General features: G+C 49.9%; 2 protein-coding genes across 2 annotated transcripts; both read left to right on the top strand.

Annotated features, from left to right (window-relative positions):
* The first annotated feature begins 45 nt into the window (after nt 1–45).
* On the top strand, nt 46–1,567 carry YBEY (ybeY metalloendoribonuclease). The gene is made up of 3 exons (XM_026049710.1): nt 46–384; nt 508–576; nt 1,458–1,567. Exons 1-3 carry the CDS (start codon nt 46–48, stop codon nt 1,542–1,544), a joined length of 495 nt encoding a protein of 164 aa, XP_025905495.1. The 3' UTR covers nt 1,545–1,567.
* A 117-nt stretch (nt 1,568–1,684) lies between these two features.
* POFUT2 (protein O-fucosyltransferase 2) lies at nt 1,685–9,299 on the top strand. The gene is made up of 9 exons (XM_026048549.1): nt 1,685–1,851; nt 2,421–2,671; nt 3,343–3,487; nt 3,898–4,008; nt 5,826–5,892; nt 6,843–6,968; nt 7,130–7,310; nt 8,207–8,330; nt 8,508–9,299. Exons 1-9 carry the CDS (start codon nt 1,685–1,687, stop codon nt 8,659–8,661), a joined length of 1,326 nt encoding a protein of 441 aa, XP_025904334.1. The 3' UTR covers nt 8,662–9,299.
* Nucleotides 9,300–15,486: the final 6,187 nt, after the last annotated feature.

Below are 15,486 nucleotides of genomic sequence, written 5' to 3'. Positions count from 1 at the left end.
GTGGCGGCGCCGGTGCCGGTGCGGTGGCGGCGGTGGCGCGGCGCCATGAGCGTGCTGATCCGCAACGCGCAGCGCGCCGTGCCGCTCCGCCGCGTGCCGCTCCGCCGCGCTGTGGGCGCCCTGCTTGCCGCCCTGGGCGCCGCGCGCTTCGACGTGGCGCTCGTCTGCGCCGCCAACAGCACCATGCGGCGGCTGAACGCGGCCTACCGGCGGCGCGACGAGCCCACCGACGTGCTCTCCTTCCCTTTCCACGAGGTGGCGGCGGGCGAGCTGCCGCGGCCGCGCCGTCGCGACGAGTACAACCTGGGCGACATCTTCCTGGGCGTGGAGTACATCGGCGAGCAGTGCCGCGCCGCCGGCGAGGACTTCCACGGCGCGCTCGTGGTGAGCGCGGGGCCGGGGCCGCCTGCAGGAACAGCCTCTTTGTGCAAAAAAATACAACCAACCAAGTACCGTTTGCGCAATTTTATTTATTTATTTATTTATTTTGGTTGTTCCCCCGGACAGGCGACTGCGGCCCATGGGCTGTGTCATTTGCTTGGCTACCGGCACAGCACGAGAGAGGAGTGGCAGCAGGTACGGAGGCGGCCTCAAGCCGGGACGGTTGGCGGCAGCAGCCCTGTCAGATAATGCGCCCTGGCCAAGCGGGAGGATTCCCCACCTGCTCTCTCCCATGGCGGGATAACCCTCTGCAACCCCTTGGAAGGCTCCGCAGAGCTTTAAGTCAATTTAATTTGTATTAATTGTCATGCAAATATCAAGTCCCTGCAAGCAAAATGACAGAATCTCAATTTTGTTGCTAATGGTGCTTGAGAGATGTATTGTTTTGTGCATGTGAGTTTCTGCACAGTCCAGACACTGAGCTGCATGCACSAGCTTTTAGCTGAGCCTGGAGGTGCAACTGTGGTGCAGGAACTGGCAAAAGACCCGTGCAAAGCTGCCAAGACAAAACATTTCCAGAAAGAATGGCTTTTTAGAGGTGCACAACGTTTTTACAGGCACTTTAAACACACGCTTCTGGTGCAAGATTGGATGCTTTTCCTTCAGAGCAGCTCAGAAAAACCCTTTTAAATGGAGTGTAATTGTGGAACCCAGATTAACTGAATAGTCTGGTTAGGAAAATTGCTCTCAGCTAAGAGCAAGCCCCAGTCTTGTGTCCAGTTTCCTCACAGCAGAGCAATATGTGGCCTCTCCTGTGTGGTTTTTAAATAGGCTGGGAGAACGTGTGACTGAAACACAGTTCAGTTTGGAAACAGCCCTGCAAAATGACTAATTTTAGGGGTGTTTCTTCTGCAAGCTGGGTACAGTGATAGAGGGGAGTGTTTCTTGAGCATCTGCATGGTGGGGGCTGATGCCCAAAATGGGGTTTTCCACAAGGCCCTTGGCCTTGGAGGGGGCCATAGCACTCGTGAGCCCACGACTCAGCAGCGCTCCTCTCTGCCCGCTCCTTCCTGCAGATGTACCAGAAGGAGAAGGAGATCCTGGAGCAGCTGAGCCGAGCCACCGGCACCGACTTCCGACCCCTGACCGCGGACCTGTTCTGAGGGAGCCGGCGGCGCGGGGAGGACCGGGCTGGCCGCCACCATCGTCGGGGCCCGCGGCATTGCCGCTCCGCTCCTCTCCACAGCCGCCTCTCGCTGCCGGCGCCGGGCTGGCGCCGCCCCGGACGTGGCGCCGCGCTGCCATGGCGGCGCCCGGCCGCCACATCCTGCTGCTGCTGGGCCTGGCGGCCCTGGCGCCGCTCCTGCCAACAACGGACGCCCAACGGCCGGCGCCGCCGGCTGCCGCCTTCCACGCGGGCCATGGTGCCGCCGCGCTGCCGCCCGCTGCGGCGGCCGCCCCGCGCACACGGTGAGCGGCGGGGCCGGGCCACGCGGGCTCTCGCCTCCTCGGCCCTGGCGGGGTCTTCCCTCATGCCCTGTCCCCTGCATTGGAGCAGACACCAGGAGGGACGGCCAGGGTGCCCTGAAGGTGTCCGTGGGTCCCTTTTCTTGGGTCCCTGGGGATTGGGGGCTTCCAGGGCCTCCTTCACCCTCTGTTTCTGGGCCAGTCCCTCATGATAGATCCTCCCTGAGGCCCTCCCAACAGCGGGAGCAGTCCTGTGCATCCTGCACGGAGCAGGTGGTGCTCGTGCCCTGCACCTCCCTTGCGCGTTGGTGAGGGAGTGCTCATCCTGGTGTGTGCGGTGACCCCTGCCGCAGTGCACCCCGCTGCAGGCCAGACCAGCCATACGAGCTGCCTCCACGAGCGCCCACAGCGAGGTGCCAGGAGACCCTTACGTGGGGCCAGGTGGTGATGTCCTCACGACAGCCGAGCTTGAGAACAGCTCCATACCCCTACGGTTGAACCACATCATTTTGGAGAAAAATCCTCTGCGTAAACAGTTTGTAACCTCCCCAACATTGCTCTCTTCTTTCTAGTTACCTCTTGTACGACGTAAACCCTCCCGAAGGCTTCAACCTTCGTCGAGACGTCTATATTCGCGTTGCCTCACTGCTGAAGACCTTGCTGAGAAGCGAAAACTGGGTGTTAGTGCTGCCTCCCTGGGGACGCCTGTACCACTGGCAGAGTCCTGACATTCTGCAGGTCCGAATCCCTTGGTCCACCTTTTTTGATCTCACAAGCCTCAATAAAAACATCCCCGTCATTGAGTATGAGCAGTACATTGCAGGTAAAGGAGCTAATGCATTCTATGAAAGACTAAATGTTTGAAGTATTTCCAGTTGGCTTTATTTGTTTGGAAACAACCCTGCTGTTATCTTCCAGTGGGAGATGAGTAATTGAAAGAAGGAAGAGAAATAGATTCTTTAATTCTGATGAACACAGTGCTGCAGTATTTTGTCTTGGCTGTCCTCTTCTAAAATTGCCATAGACCACTTCTTTCTGAACCCAGTTATTTGCCTGCTGTCCATGTTACAGCAATATAGAGCTTCAGGAGGGTTATCTCAACTGCCCTCTTGCTCAGAGCAAGACTAACTTCAAAGACTGGAGATTGAAGCTCAGGACTTCATCCAGTTGAGTTATTTACAGTCTATTGATGGTCTAGCAAATCATAAAAGTTTCAGAATAGGTACTCGCCCCTGCCTTTTTTTTAATAATCTTTGATTAGATTAAACTCCACATGTGAGGAAGTTGTACCTCATTCTTATGCACTAACCTGATTAAGTTTTGCTTGTGTGCCTCACATTACACATCCTTTTTTTTTTTTTAATTGTTAAAATAAGGGAAGAAACTAGTAATATTAGAATTGACAATATATTTTTAACTATAGGTAATTCTGTTTTGTACCTTTATCTTGTGGCTTTCTGTGCTTACAAATGCTCTGCTTTGCTTCCTGCTCAGAGTCAGGTGGGCCCTTCATTGAGCAAGTGTATGTCCTGCAAGGCTACGCAGAAGGGTGGAAGGAAGGAACGTGGGAGGAGAAAATCGATGAAAGGCCCTGCATTGATCAGCTTATGTATTCCAAAGACAAGCATGAATACTACAGGTAATATCTTGTAGTCTTTTTAGCCTTCTCCTTTGTTATATTCAGTGAGAAATTGGCTTTCTCTGACAGATTGTGTGTTTATTGTAGTGTGTCATAGTGGCTCTCTGGAGGCTTGAAAATGATTTTCTTTGTTTTTTTTAACAAAGACCAATAACGCCTGCCAATAACCTGCCAGACCTGCCAATAACAAAATATTATACTGATACTGAAAGATCAAATTCTTATCAGCTACACGTTTAGTAAGATCTAGTAAATAATTATTTCATATAAAATCTATATAAAGACACTGAAGTGTTTAAGTTATGCATCTTCTTTCCAGGCCATACTGCTTATTCAATTTATTTATGTATAAACATATTAATTTCAAATACAGATATGTGAACCGATGCTTTTTTGTTGTTGTCTTTCAGGGGATGGTTCTGGGGTTATGAGGAAACACGGGGCCTGAACGTCTCCTGTCTGTCTGTCCAAGGATCTGCCTCTATTGTGGCTCCCATCCTTTTGAAGAACACTTCAGCCCAGTAAGTTACTTTTTGTTGCTATGTATTGTATTGCATGCCCACAAACCCACTGCCAGTGTGGAAGAGCAGGGAAAGCTCATGTGCCTTATGCCACATTTGTGGTATTTCACCGTTGGGCTATTATGGTCCTTTAAAATCACTGTAGAAGGAATCTATCCTCTAAAGAGGACCTAACTGCAAATTATGTTAAATGCTGCAATACTGATAAGAGATGAAATAGCCTTTTTGTTCTCACTCAGGCGTCTAAATATACTTGCCACCTTGTGCTTACCTTTCTTTCCTTCACCCTTTCATCCTGTGGCAAGAGGGAATGAACAGAGCAGAGCTGGTGTTTCTCAGGTGCACATCTCATCCTGAGAGGCAATGCCTGGTCTTTTACTTTCATCCTCACTGGTATGAGGTGGGTTTACAGAAAACAAACAACATGTTTCAGCTTTCTGCTCTGAGGTGCAGAGATGCCATTAGGATGATCAGAGGAATGAACAGCTGTCATATGAGAGAGATGGAGCACGATGACATTTTCCCAGTAGCAGAATACGTGCAGCCAGCTGTGACCTTTTAACACCCAAAGGTATATTAGCAAAGCAAAAGCTACTAGGGTGTGAGGTGGAGGGACAGGAGGAGGTTTTTGCCATCTATAAATACATAAAGGGAATAAATCCATAGGAAGAAGACAAACCCTATAAACAAAAGTATGGATTTGCCATGAGAGCAAGCATATGCAAAAATATGACGTACAGTTTTTCTAGAAATGAGGTGAAGGTCTTCAGGAGAGTAGCAGCTATCTGGTCTAATAGCAGCTATCTAGTAGGATGCTACAGTGCATCCTATTGGGCACGAAGGAAACCAAACCTTTCCTAGGTCTTTCCATAGCTTCTCAAATTCTTTTTTCGGTCTGCCTTAATATATTTTCCATTTAATTTCGTAGAGTTTATGAGTTTGTTCTCTTTGTTGGTGCAGCGCCTCCTTGTTTTTGTGCAGTTTCCCTTTTTGAAGCTGAGTGCAGCCGTGCTGGGTTTTCTTTAGCCCTTGTTGACCCAGTAAGATGTTGCAGGTAGCTATGCTGTGGCTGCTATCCCAGGTTAGCTCTTCAGCTATAAGATTTTAGTGCTGGTCCCAGTGCTACTTCAGMGTATGTCGAGAGCTGCCCCCTACCCAAGCGGTTCATCCAGCWGTCTTTGTCAGTGTCTAAAATTTTAGTATTTTAGTCTCCTATGTTTCTCATAACTTTGACAGTGCAGTTATACTTCAAGTAAATAATCCTGTACAAAATGTGTATTGTTTGAAAAACATAGAGAAAAAAAAATGAATGAAAAAGTCGCTATAGAATTTGTCCGTAGCTGCTAACACGCTTTTTTTTTTTTTTTTTAAGCATTAATTCTTTGCTCTATTATTTTTAAAAGGCTCTCAGGTGGCCTCAGCATAAGCATTATCTCACCGGTCACTTCTCTATCCACCCCTTTGGATCACTTTCTCCCTGCTTTGGCAGTCGTATAATATCTCCAATAGCAATTACYGTGAGGACTATGGGAGGGATTGTCATTTCTTGCCTGTGTTTAGTTTTCATACAGGTAAACGTAGCGATTGTTGAGGAAGAGAGCAGCATTACACAATGGCATAGTTCCCTTCTCTCTCCARCGGGCTGCGGGTCATGGTTTGATGTGTGCAGGATAGATTGGCTGCAAATCCTTCATTCCCTGTGTCCCTTTTGCAAAGAGGTCATAGTCTGTGCTTTATCCTGCCTGCTGTATAAAGAAACATAGTAATGTAAATTGTGTTCCTAAGGGAAGTGCACTCAGTTTCAAAATTTTTAATAGGTCAGTGATGTTAGACAGAGCTGAAAACCTTCTTCATGACCACTACGGAGGGAGAGATTATTGGAATGTGAGTATTTTCCAGTTAGCTTCTCCAGATTTTCTTCTTGGTGTTGATAAAAATTCGGTAACTAATATGTGCTTCAGTTTGACTTTTTTTTTTCCTCCCAATTAGTAACCTTGAAAGTACCTCGTGTCTTGTATTTCAGTGGCACACTCCAAAGATTGTCTTCAGGTTGCCAYGGATTCATGTAACTCAGGAATTTGTTTTGGTGTCTTGTCCCCAGAGGCTCAGTCCTGCAAAGAGGTGTGTGTGGAAGGACCTCCCCTATGCAGCGCATAGGCAGTCAAAGGGAACCCCATTTGTGCAGTTTCATCTCGAGTTTGCCCCAGGGGTAGGTGTTTCAAAAGAGTTCCCAGAGTGTTCAGTGTCACCTTAATTCTCTCCCCTTTGGCTCTGATGGCAAAATTCCCACCACTTTCAGCGTAATGCTGAGCACTCTGGAACATCTCATACAAAGCTCAATAGTACATGGAAAAAGACATACAAACCTCTTGGCTCCTCACTTGAGGAAAACCGTTTTCAATGCACTTTCTTTGATGCTTATCACCCAACAGAGGTAACAGAGATAAAATTAAGAATTAGAGCTTCTTTTTTTTTTTTTTTTTGGTCACTATCCTATCAAATTGAAGTGACAGTGGTTACAGACGTGACTTTTTTAGCATTTTTTCTTACAGGTGCTTTACAAGTTAAGTCTTTGCCCAGCATTTAACAGATGCCTGCAATCCACTCTGTATACCTATGCATTGCAGAATCAGCTGAATATATTGGATATAAATGATGTTATGATTAAGATTAAACATATACAGCTAAGACACAACGTTAGGAACTGTTRTTTGAATGCTGCACTGGGTGTATTGGAAGTAACTGCCTCCCAGAAGTTCTGTGTATGTGAAATTACCTCTGTTTATTCCTTTTTAGCCATCTTCCTGACTTGGCAACTGCTCTTATTCCAACAGACCCGTCGGAGTATGGTGTTTGCCAAACACCTCCGTGTAGTGGGAGATGAGTTCAGAAGCAAATACCTTCAATCCACAGATGGGGCAGACAGGACTCATTACAATGAGGACTGGACACAGATGAAGGTAAAATTGTGACAGTCTGTTCTCCATAACAAACGTAATACCTTTTTTTTTTCTGTTTTGTTTGCTCTGAGCTGTACGGGGGCTGATAGAAGTTACCTATGAATCTAGCTCAGATCATGGTGCACGTGCACATTTTAAAGTGTATTTATCTTTCTCCTTAGGTTAAGATAGGCACAGCTCTAGGTGGTCCATACCTAGGAGTTCATCTGAGAAGGAGAGACTTCATCTGGGGTCACAGAGAAGACGTGCCTACCCTGCAAGGAGCAGTGAAGAAAATCCGCAGCCTCTTGGACACACATAAACTTGAAAAAGTTTTCCTGGCCACTGATGCTGTTGAGGAGGGTAGGCAGAGAACTATCAGTTTAGGACTGATAACTGGAAATTCATGTGCCTGCACACCAGAAAAAGGAATTGAGTAGAATGGGCAGTCTTTTCCCTTCCACCTGGCCAGGTGATACCCAGGCATGAATGTTGTATTTCCCACAAGCAGTTAGTTTGACAGTCTCTCTGGTGGAAAATTGGAAACTGAATAAGTAACGTCGTGCTTCTGCCTCTCCTCCTTCTTACATCCCACCTTTTCCCTTTACATTTTGCAGACTCACTAATGAGCCAGTGAGAGGTGACCTAGGAAGTCTCTTTTTCTACTTCTTGTTCTAAAGCATGACTAGTCCCAACACCAGCTCCAAACAGCCCCAGTTGTGTCTAGACAAGGACTTTGGAAACCCCCAACTATGGGGTTCCCTTCTTAAACTTGTTCCATCCCCTTCTGGTAGTATGTAGGGATTATGTTTCAATGCATTATATATTATACCCTACAGGTATAATATCTGCAAGAATAATTCTGCAGGGTTGCACTATGTAATAACTAATCCAACTTTGCTGTAATTCAAGGCTACTTTGATACATTATCCTGTAGGATTTAGACAGCAAAACTGGTGGTTTTGGCACTCCTACCATTTGCAGGTTTCACCGTCCTGCCAGAATTACTTCCTTGGCAATTTGTCTCTGTATCCCTGACTCCTGCCCCTGCCTAAAATAATCTGACATTTGGCAAAAATTTCTATAATTCATCTCTCACCTCTTCTGTGATTTTGTAATTCGTAGGTAGATTTTTGGTTTCCCTGTTTGTAACAGTTCACCCAGGGGTTATTTCAAGCACGTATATTTTCTGACAGCAGTAGATCATTTTTTTCTAGCATAAAATTGAGCTAGATATTTTGTATCTTTCCTTTATACAGAGGTTGAATTGCTCAAGAAACTGCTGCCTGAGATGGTGAGGTTTGAACCCACTTGGGAAGAGCTGGAACTCTACAAAGATGGAGGGCTGGCTGTGATTGACCAGTGGATCTGTGCTCATGCAAGGTAACCAGTTTGGCTTTTCTGGGTGGAGCCAGATTTTACAGTCACGAACCTGAATATTGCCTTTGACCTAGATAGAGTTGATTACAGTTCATTCATTAAAATTCATTGGACTGAGATCAGTTACTCGTACTCCAAAAAATTAGCCCTCTTCACCAACCACTTCTGCTCTCTTCACAGGTATTTTATAGGCACCTCTGTTTCAACATTTTCCTTTCGGATCCATGAGGAAAGGGAGATCTTGGGCTTTGATCCAAAAACAACTTACAACCGATTTTGTGGTGAGAAAGAAAAAAACTGTGAGCAGCCAACTCACTGGAAAATTGTATACTAATATGCAAAGAAATCCAAGGACTTCAGTACTGGTGAGTGCAAAAAATAAAGAAGGACTACAGGGAAATATATCCTTTTGATGAAACTACAGCTCTCCCTTTTTCTCAGTGTTTTTCTGACATTTGGGTTTTGAAGCACAAGCAATATTCGTCTTCTTAGCCAGGTACTGATGGAACCAAAGAAAATGAAGCCACCCTAGGATTCACTTGTCAGCATAAACAGGATTAGAGGACAACACTGGGCACTACAACTGAGAACTGAAAAGCCAAAATTGTCCTTCTGAGAAACGAATGAAGTAAATCAAGCTTTTCCTGTAAAGCTGTGGAAAAGAGGAAAAATCTTTTATAACACAACTGTAGTCTGTAAAACATTTCTGTCTTTACCTGGTGTTTTTTCATTGGCATTTGCCTCTCTGTTCACAGAAGAACATCGTTTGTTTTGGACCTTGCACGATATAAGCTGCAGATTGTGTGTAAACTCTGGAGTTCCTTGGAGTTCCATTTTTAGGTGGTAATGTGTGAATGTTCAAACTGTCCTATTCAATCATGTTCAATAATGAAAAGAGGAGGTGATATTTCTATATGAGCACTGAGTTCTTCTAATAATAGTCTCAGTCTCAATTAGTCTCAAAATAATAGACAGTCCTTGCTGAGAGACAGAGATTGGTTTTGTAGGGTGGTGGTGAAAAAAAAAGTTTATGTTTCCTCTTGTGTTTTATCTTAACATAAGAAGCTATTTCCCATCTTCCTCTCAAGAATCTCTTCAGTTAGACTGATGCCAAAGGCCTTTCCACCTTCTGTGTCAGTTAAATTGATCARCCTATTAAATCAGTTTTCACAGAATGGTTGAGGTTGGAAGGGACCTCTAGAGATCATCTAGTCCAAGCCCCCTGCTCGAGCAGGGACACCTAGAGCACATTGCACAGGGTTGCATCCAGGTGGGTTTTGAAGATATCCAGAGAAGGAGCCTCCATAACCTCTCTCGGCAGCCTGTTCCAGTGCTTTGTCACCCTTACAGTAAAGTTCTTCCTCATATGGAGATGAGACATCCTATATTTCAATTTGTACCCGTTACCCCTTGTCCTGTAACACAAAGTACCTTCAGCCACCACTGAGACGAGTTTGGCCCCATCCTCTTGTCTTCTCCCCAGGTATTTGTACATGTTGATAAGATCCCCTGTCAGTCTTCTCCAGGCTAAACAGGCCCAGCTCACTTAGTCTTTCCTCATAAGATAGACGCTCAAGTCCGYTAGTCATCTTCATCATTCTACATGGGATCCTCTCTAGAACTTCCACATCTGTCTTATCCTGGGGAGCCCAGCACTGCACGCAATATTCCAGGTGCAGCCTCACCAGAGCTGAGCAGARGGGCAGGATCCCCTCCCTCCTCCTGATGCAGGCCAGGATCCCATTGGCCTTCTTGGCCACAAGGCGCATTGCTCGCTCATGGCTAACTTGCCAAACAGAACTCCCAAATCCCTCTCCACACAGCTGCTTTCCAGCAGATCAACCGCTAGTATGGGTTCCTGAGGTTATTCCTTCCAAGGTGCAGGACCCTGCACTTGCCTTTGTTGAACCTCATGAGGTTGCTCTCCATGCAACTTTCCAACCTGCTTAGGTCCTTTTGAATGGCAACACAGCTTTCTGGGGTCTTAGCCACTCCACCCAGTTTGATATCATCCACAAACTTCCTGAGGGTGCACTCTGTCTCTTCCTGCAAGGCACTTATAAGTTGAACAGCCCTGGACCCASTACYGATCTCTGGGGGACACCAGTGACCACAGACCTCCAGTTAGACTCTGCATCTCTGATCACAGCCCTCTGAGCTCTGCCATCCAGCCAGTCCTTGATCTACTCCACTGTACATTCATCTAACCCACACTTCCCTAGTGAACTTTCCTAGAAGGATGTTACAGGAGACGTTGTCAAGAGCCTTGCTAAAGTCAAAGTAGACAACAACCACTGYTCTCATCCAGCCAGCCAGTCATCCCACTGTAGAAGGCTAGCAGGTCGGTTAAACACGACTACCCCTTGGTGAACCCATGCTGACTMCTCCTGARCACCTTCTTTTCCTTGACGTGCCTAGAGATGGTCTCCAASATGAGCTGCTCCMTCACCTTTCCAGGGGCAGAKGTGGAGCTGGCTGGTCTATAGGTGCCTGGCTCGTCCTCCTCGCCCTTTCTGAAAGCGGGGGTGACGTTGGTTTTCTTCCAGTCCTCCAGCACCTCTCCTGTTCTCCAGGACCCCTCAAAGATGATAGAGTCGCTGAGCAATAATGCCTGCCAATTCCCTGACACCTGCAGTTGCATCCCATCAGGGCCAACAGATTAGTGAGTGTCTGGTTTACCTAAATAACCCAATCCTCTTTCCACATGGACGTTTTTACTTTTAACAAGGAGGCAAACTGAGGAAAATGACTGATGAAAATATGTTTTTAATCCCAGCAGATGCTCCATGTCCTGTTGCAGTCTCTGATGGAGACATGTGAAGCAGATATTTCTCCTTAAGATCACTTTTACCAGAGTATGCTCCTGTTAGTGGTCCCTGTACTTGCTTTTTCCTGTTGGTTTGACTAGGAATACATACAATCCACCTGCAGCGTGCACCTTACGTTTCATAGAAGCTCCCAGACAAGGAGGTGGTTTCCTCCCGTACAACTGCAGTAAAAGCTGTGAAGACATCTCRGACATCGAGCAGTATCAGCTCTCTCGTTCCTAGCAGCTGCTTATTGTATCTCCTTAAAGAAAGYGAGTCTTTCTGGTGGTGAAGCAGAGAGCCCAGCATTTCATAGCAGTGCCTTTTTCCACCAAGTCAGATGTTCTCATTTAGCCTGTGTGCCATGTAAAGTGATGGTGGCATTTTACRTATCACATATACCTCGTTTGTTAAGAAAATAAAAAAGCTTTGTAGCATTTTCTGTGGCTTCTCTGTGTTGCTTATTGCCTTGTTAACATATATTTGGCCGTCTCAGAATCTGGCTCTCTCACATGCATTCCCAGTATAGGAGAAACTGAGATAATCTTAATACCTGCRTGCTCCAGCAAGGCTTTTCTCATCATCTGTACCATGACATGCTGCATTAGCAGCACTGTCACCAGCAGTCGAGATGTTGAAAAGAAGACGAGTGTCCGATGGAGGGTTGTTAAGATGTAACAGCCAAAGCGCCATGGCAGGCACCAGAGGAGAAGCTCGCGTGCAGTTAGATTCCACAGAAAACAACATCCACYTTGCTGGCTTAAATAGGAAACAGGGACGAGAGAGAAAAGAGAGGGGTGGCAGCAGGGTGTCATGCTCACAGGTTTGGATTAAAAAGAATCTCTCTTGAATCAGTATCATCACAATCTCAAAAAGTGATAGCAGGGAATAGAAGTATGACATTTCCCTTTTGTTATGAGTCTCATTTATCTGTGCAGTTCTAACACATACATTTACAAATACAGGCATTTTACACATGCCAACCTAATGTTATGTTCATAACTGACCACAATGCCTTTCAACTGAACCAGGCAATCTGCACTCTCTATAAGTTGCACTGTGATTCCACAGTAGCTACTGGTTTTCTGTCACTAATCTGCAGCCAAGTCCTCTCAGTATCTGCCTCAGTGCACAGTGACAGAAGACACAGTCATCACTGCAAAAATAAGAGGAAGAGCAACTGTATCTGTAAAACACAATATCTGCAACCATACTGTAATGGTTTTGATGTCCACTTCCAAGGACAGTCATCACGTGTTTTGTGGCTACTCCCACTCCTTTTCCCAGAGGAAGACCAAACTGGGGAGGCTGCTAAAGCACAGCTCTGATCTTGTGCTCTGCACAGCACTAGGTTGTTTATATTCAGCATGTCCTTTCTTACCCATTGAGCTCATTGACTCCAACGTGGTCTTTCTGTCACCAGCTGGAGACAGCACACCAAGCAGAGCCAGCTCTCCAGCTGCTCACTGGAATCCAGCAGGGATTGTGGGCCTCCCTGCTCACACAACCCCATCCTGCCCCCGGGGCTGGGCCAGTGCCTTCCTGAGCAGGCCTCTGGGGGTCCCCTCTCCCCTCACGTCCAGCAGTGCTGTCAGGTCCGACTTGCGCTGCCAGAGCTCCCTCCCTCCTAAGGTCTGTGCTCCAGCCCCTCCACCAGCTTCATTGCCCTTCTTTGGACACGCTCCAGAGCCTCAATGTCTGTCTTGTAGCGAGGGACCCAAAACTGAACACAGTATTCAAGGTGCTGCCTCACCAGCGCTGAGCACAGGGGTATAGTCACTCCCCTAGTCCTGCTGGCTGCACTATTCCTGATATGAGCCTGGATGCCATTGGCCTTCCTGGCCTCCTGGRCACACTGCTGGCTCATGGCTGTCRACCAGCACCTCCAGATCCTTTTCTGCCACGCAGCTCTCCAGCCGCTCCACCCCAAGCTTGTAGCACTGCTTGGGGTTGCACTGACCAGAGCGCAGGACCCAGCACCAGGCTGTCTTGAAGCTCGCATCAGCCCATAGATGCAGCCTGCCCAGATCCCTCTGTAAAGCATTCCTACCYTCAAACAGATCAACTCTTCCTCGTAGCTTGGTCTGGAGACACAGCAGGGGAAGCCAGTGCCAGAGAGGGGCCACCCCTGCACTCTGCTCCAGGAGCTCTCTCCAGCCCTGACCCTTGTGGAAGAGGAAACAGGGACAATGCTCTGAATGCTGCAAGGGGCAGGGATGAGGCTGTGGTGGCCCCAGGCTGCCACAAGAGAGCACATGCCCAACCCCTCTCATCAGGGGAACCCAACTCCTTCACAAGCTGCGATTTCTCCTGCTTCGTTCGCCAAAGAAAAGACACGACACACGGTGAGGACACAAGGCTGCTGTTTTTAGGACCCTTGCACGCAGAGCATCAACGTGGGGCTGAGCGCCAGCAGCAAACACTGCTGCCCTGCAGAGGACACTGCCACTTCTCCCACGCTTCCTTCAGGTGCTTGCACAGGCCGTTGCGGGCCTGTGCRTTGCAGGAGGGAGTCTCCTTCCCTGGTGGTTTCAATATCAAGGTGGTTTGAAGGGCCAGGGATGAGATGGTCAGGCTGCTGTCCTCGTGCTGTAGGCCTTGCAGGGCTGAGAGGGAAGGAGCAGAGCTGAGGTCAAGTCTCCCTATCTCACCAGGYCCCAGGAAATCCCCTCCTGACATGGCCAGTGCCACCCAGCTCTTCCCAGAGCCAGGAGGCAGTCGGGGGAGCAGCTGGCAGGACTGTCCCCGAGGGGCCTGAAATCTCTCCCTACTCTACCCCACCCACCCTGCCTGGCAGCCCGCTGCCCTCACTCACCGTCGCAGATGACCTCCACCTCCTCGCTCTGGCCCCTCATGCACCGCCCAACGAGCCCTAGGCGCGCACACACACACACACACATCCCATAAATGCTGCTGCACAAACCTGTCCCCCTCCCGCCCCAGCGGCCTGGCCCTGCGTCCCCCTCCGCTCGCGCAGCGCCCACCCCAGGGCCCGTCCCCAGTGTGACCCGCAGGGGCCCTGCTGCCAGGGCCTCAACAAGGCTCCCAGCAGCCCCACAGGTGTGGGCAGAGATGGCCAAGGGTGCCACAGAGCCTCCAGGTGACCCRGCCCGGCCTCAGGCACGCGGGGCTGCAGCAGCCGCAGGGCTGGTTCTTGCTGCYGGCGCGGCAGCCGGGGCTGGGGCCGAGCTGTCGCRCAAGAGAGAGGGACCCCCGGGCCCGGAGCTCACCAAGAAACCGCACGGCCGCCTCGCACAGGGACTCCTGGCTGCTCTCCAGGAAGGACAGGCTCTGGCGCAGGTACTTGTCTGCGCTGCTCCTGCCCCTCTTCCCTGCCAGCTGCACAAGGGAGCACAAGGCCATGGGCTCGGCGCACGCCCTGCACACCCAGCTCCCACCGCCTGCCCCAGGAGCAGCCGCCCCGGCCTTGCCCTGCCCGCCCACGCGCYGCTCCCCACACCAGCCGGGCAGCGYGCAGCTCGGCAGGGAGCAGAGGGCGGCTGCCGCCCAGCCCTGCTCGGGTGCCCTCCTGCTGCCAGGCCCAGCTGGGCCAGCGGCTGCTGGAGCAGCCAGGGCTCAGCAGAGCGGGAGGCGCCTGCACAAGGGCCCCCGCGGCCGCGCGCTCGGAGCAGGGCAGCGCGAGGGCTGCCCCAGCACCCAGAGCCGCCGGCCACACGCACGGCGCGTGCTGGGGAAAGGCCCCGTGCAGGGGCTGGGCGCTGGGGGCACAGTCCTTACCAGGCACTCGCTGATCCTCCATAGCTGCCGGCTCTTGGCCAAGCGCCTCAGCTCCTCCCAATGGAGGAACTTGGCCGCACTGAGGAGGGCTTCCTGAGCAGCCTGCACAGCAAGAAAGGGGCAGATGTCACAGCGGCCCAGGGCACAAGAGCCTGGGTGCCCCTGCTCTCAGCAGGGCTCACGGCCTCTCCTGGCCCATCACGGCAAGGGGCAGCAGCAGGGCACCGAGGCTGCTTTGGGGTTCACTGCCCCCTCAGTGGCCACAGATAGTGGCACCCACTACCTCAGGGACCTCGTCCTGACGGGTGCCCAGCTCCCCAGCACGCCCCAGCACCCAGCCTTACCTGAACCACACTTGGGCTCTCGTCATTCAGATGGAAGAGCAGTGGCAGCAGGCTCCTGTGCACCTGCATCTTCATCTGTTCGCTTTTGGGGTCCGCTGCTCTCTCCAGCACCTTGCTGAAGAGGTGCATGGAGAGCTCCCGCGTGTCTTCAGACTCCTGGAGGCAGGGAGAGAGGCCTCCTCAGCCCTGGCTGCAGCAARCCCCCAGGCAGCGCGGGACGCAGTGCAGCCCCATGGAGATGAAGCTTTCTGACCCTCCCTCCGCGCCCAG

This window comes from Nothoprocta perdicaria, unplaced genomic scaffold, assembly GCF_003342845.1.
Source record: "Nothoprocta perdicaria isolate Ctin4 unplaced genomic scaffold, notPer1 scaffold_11, whole genome shotgun sequence".
Lineage (NCBI taxonomy): Eukaryota > Metazoa > Chordata > Aves > Tinamiformes > Tinamidae > Nothoprocta > Nothoprocta perdicaria.
The sequence above is the reverse complement of the archived record's forward strand: the minus strand, read 5'-3'. Positions and strand labels throughout refer to the sequence as shown.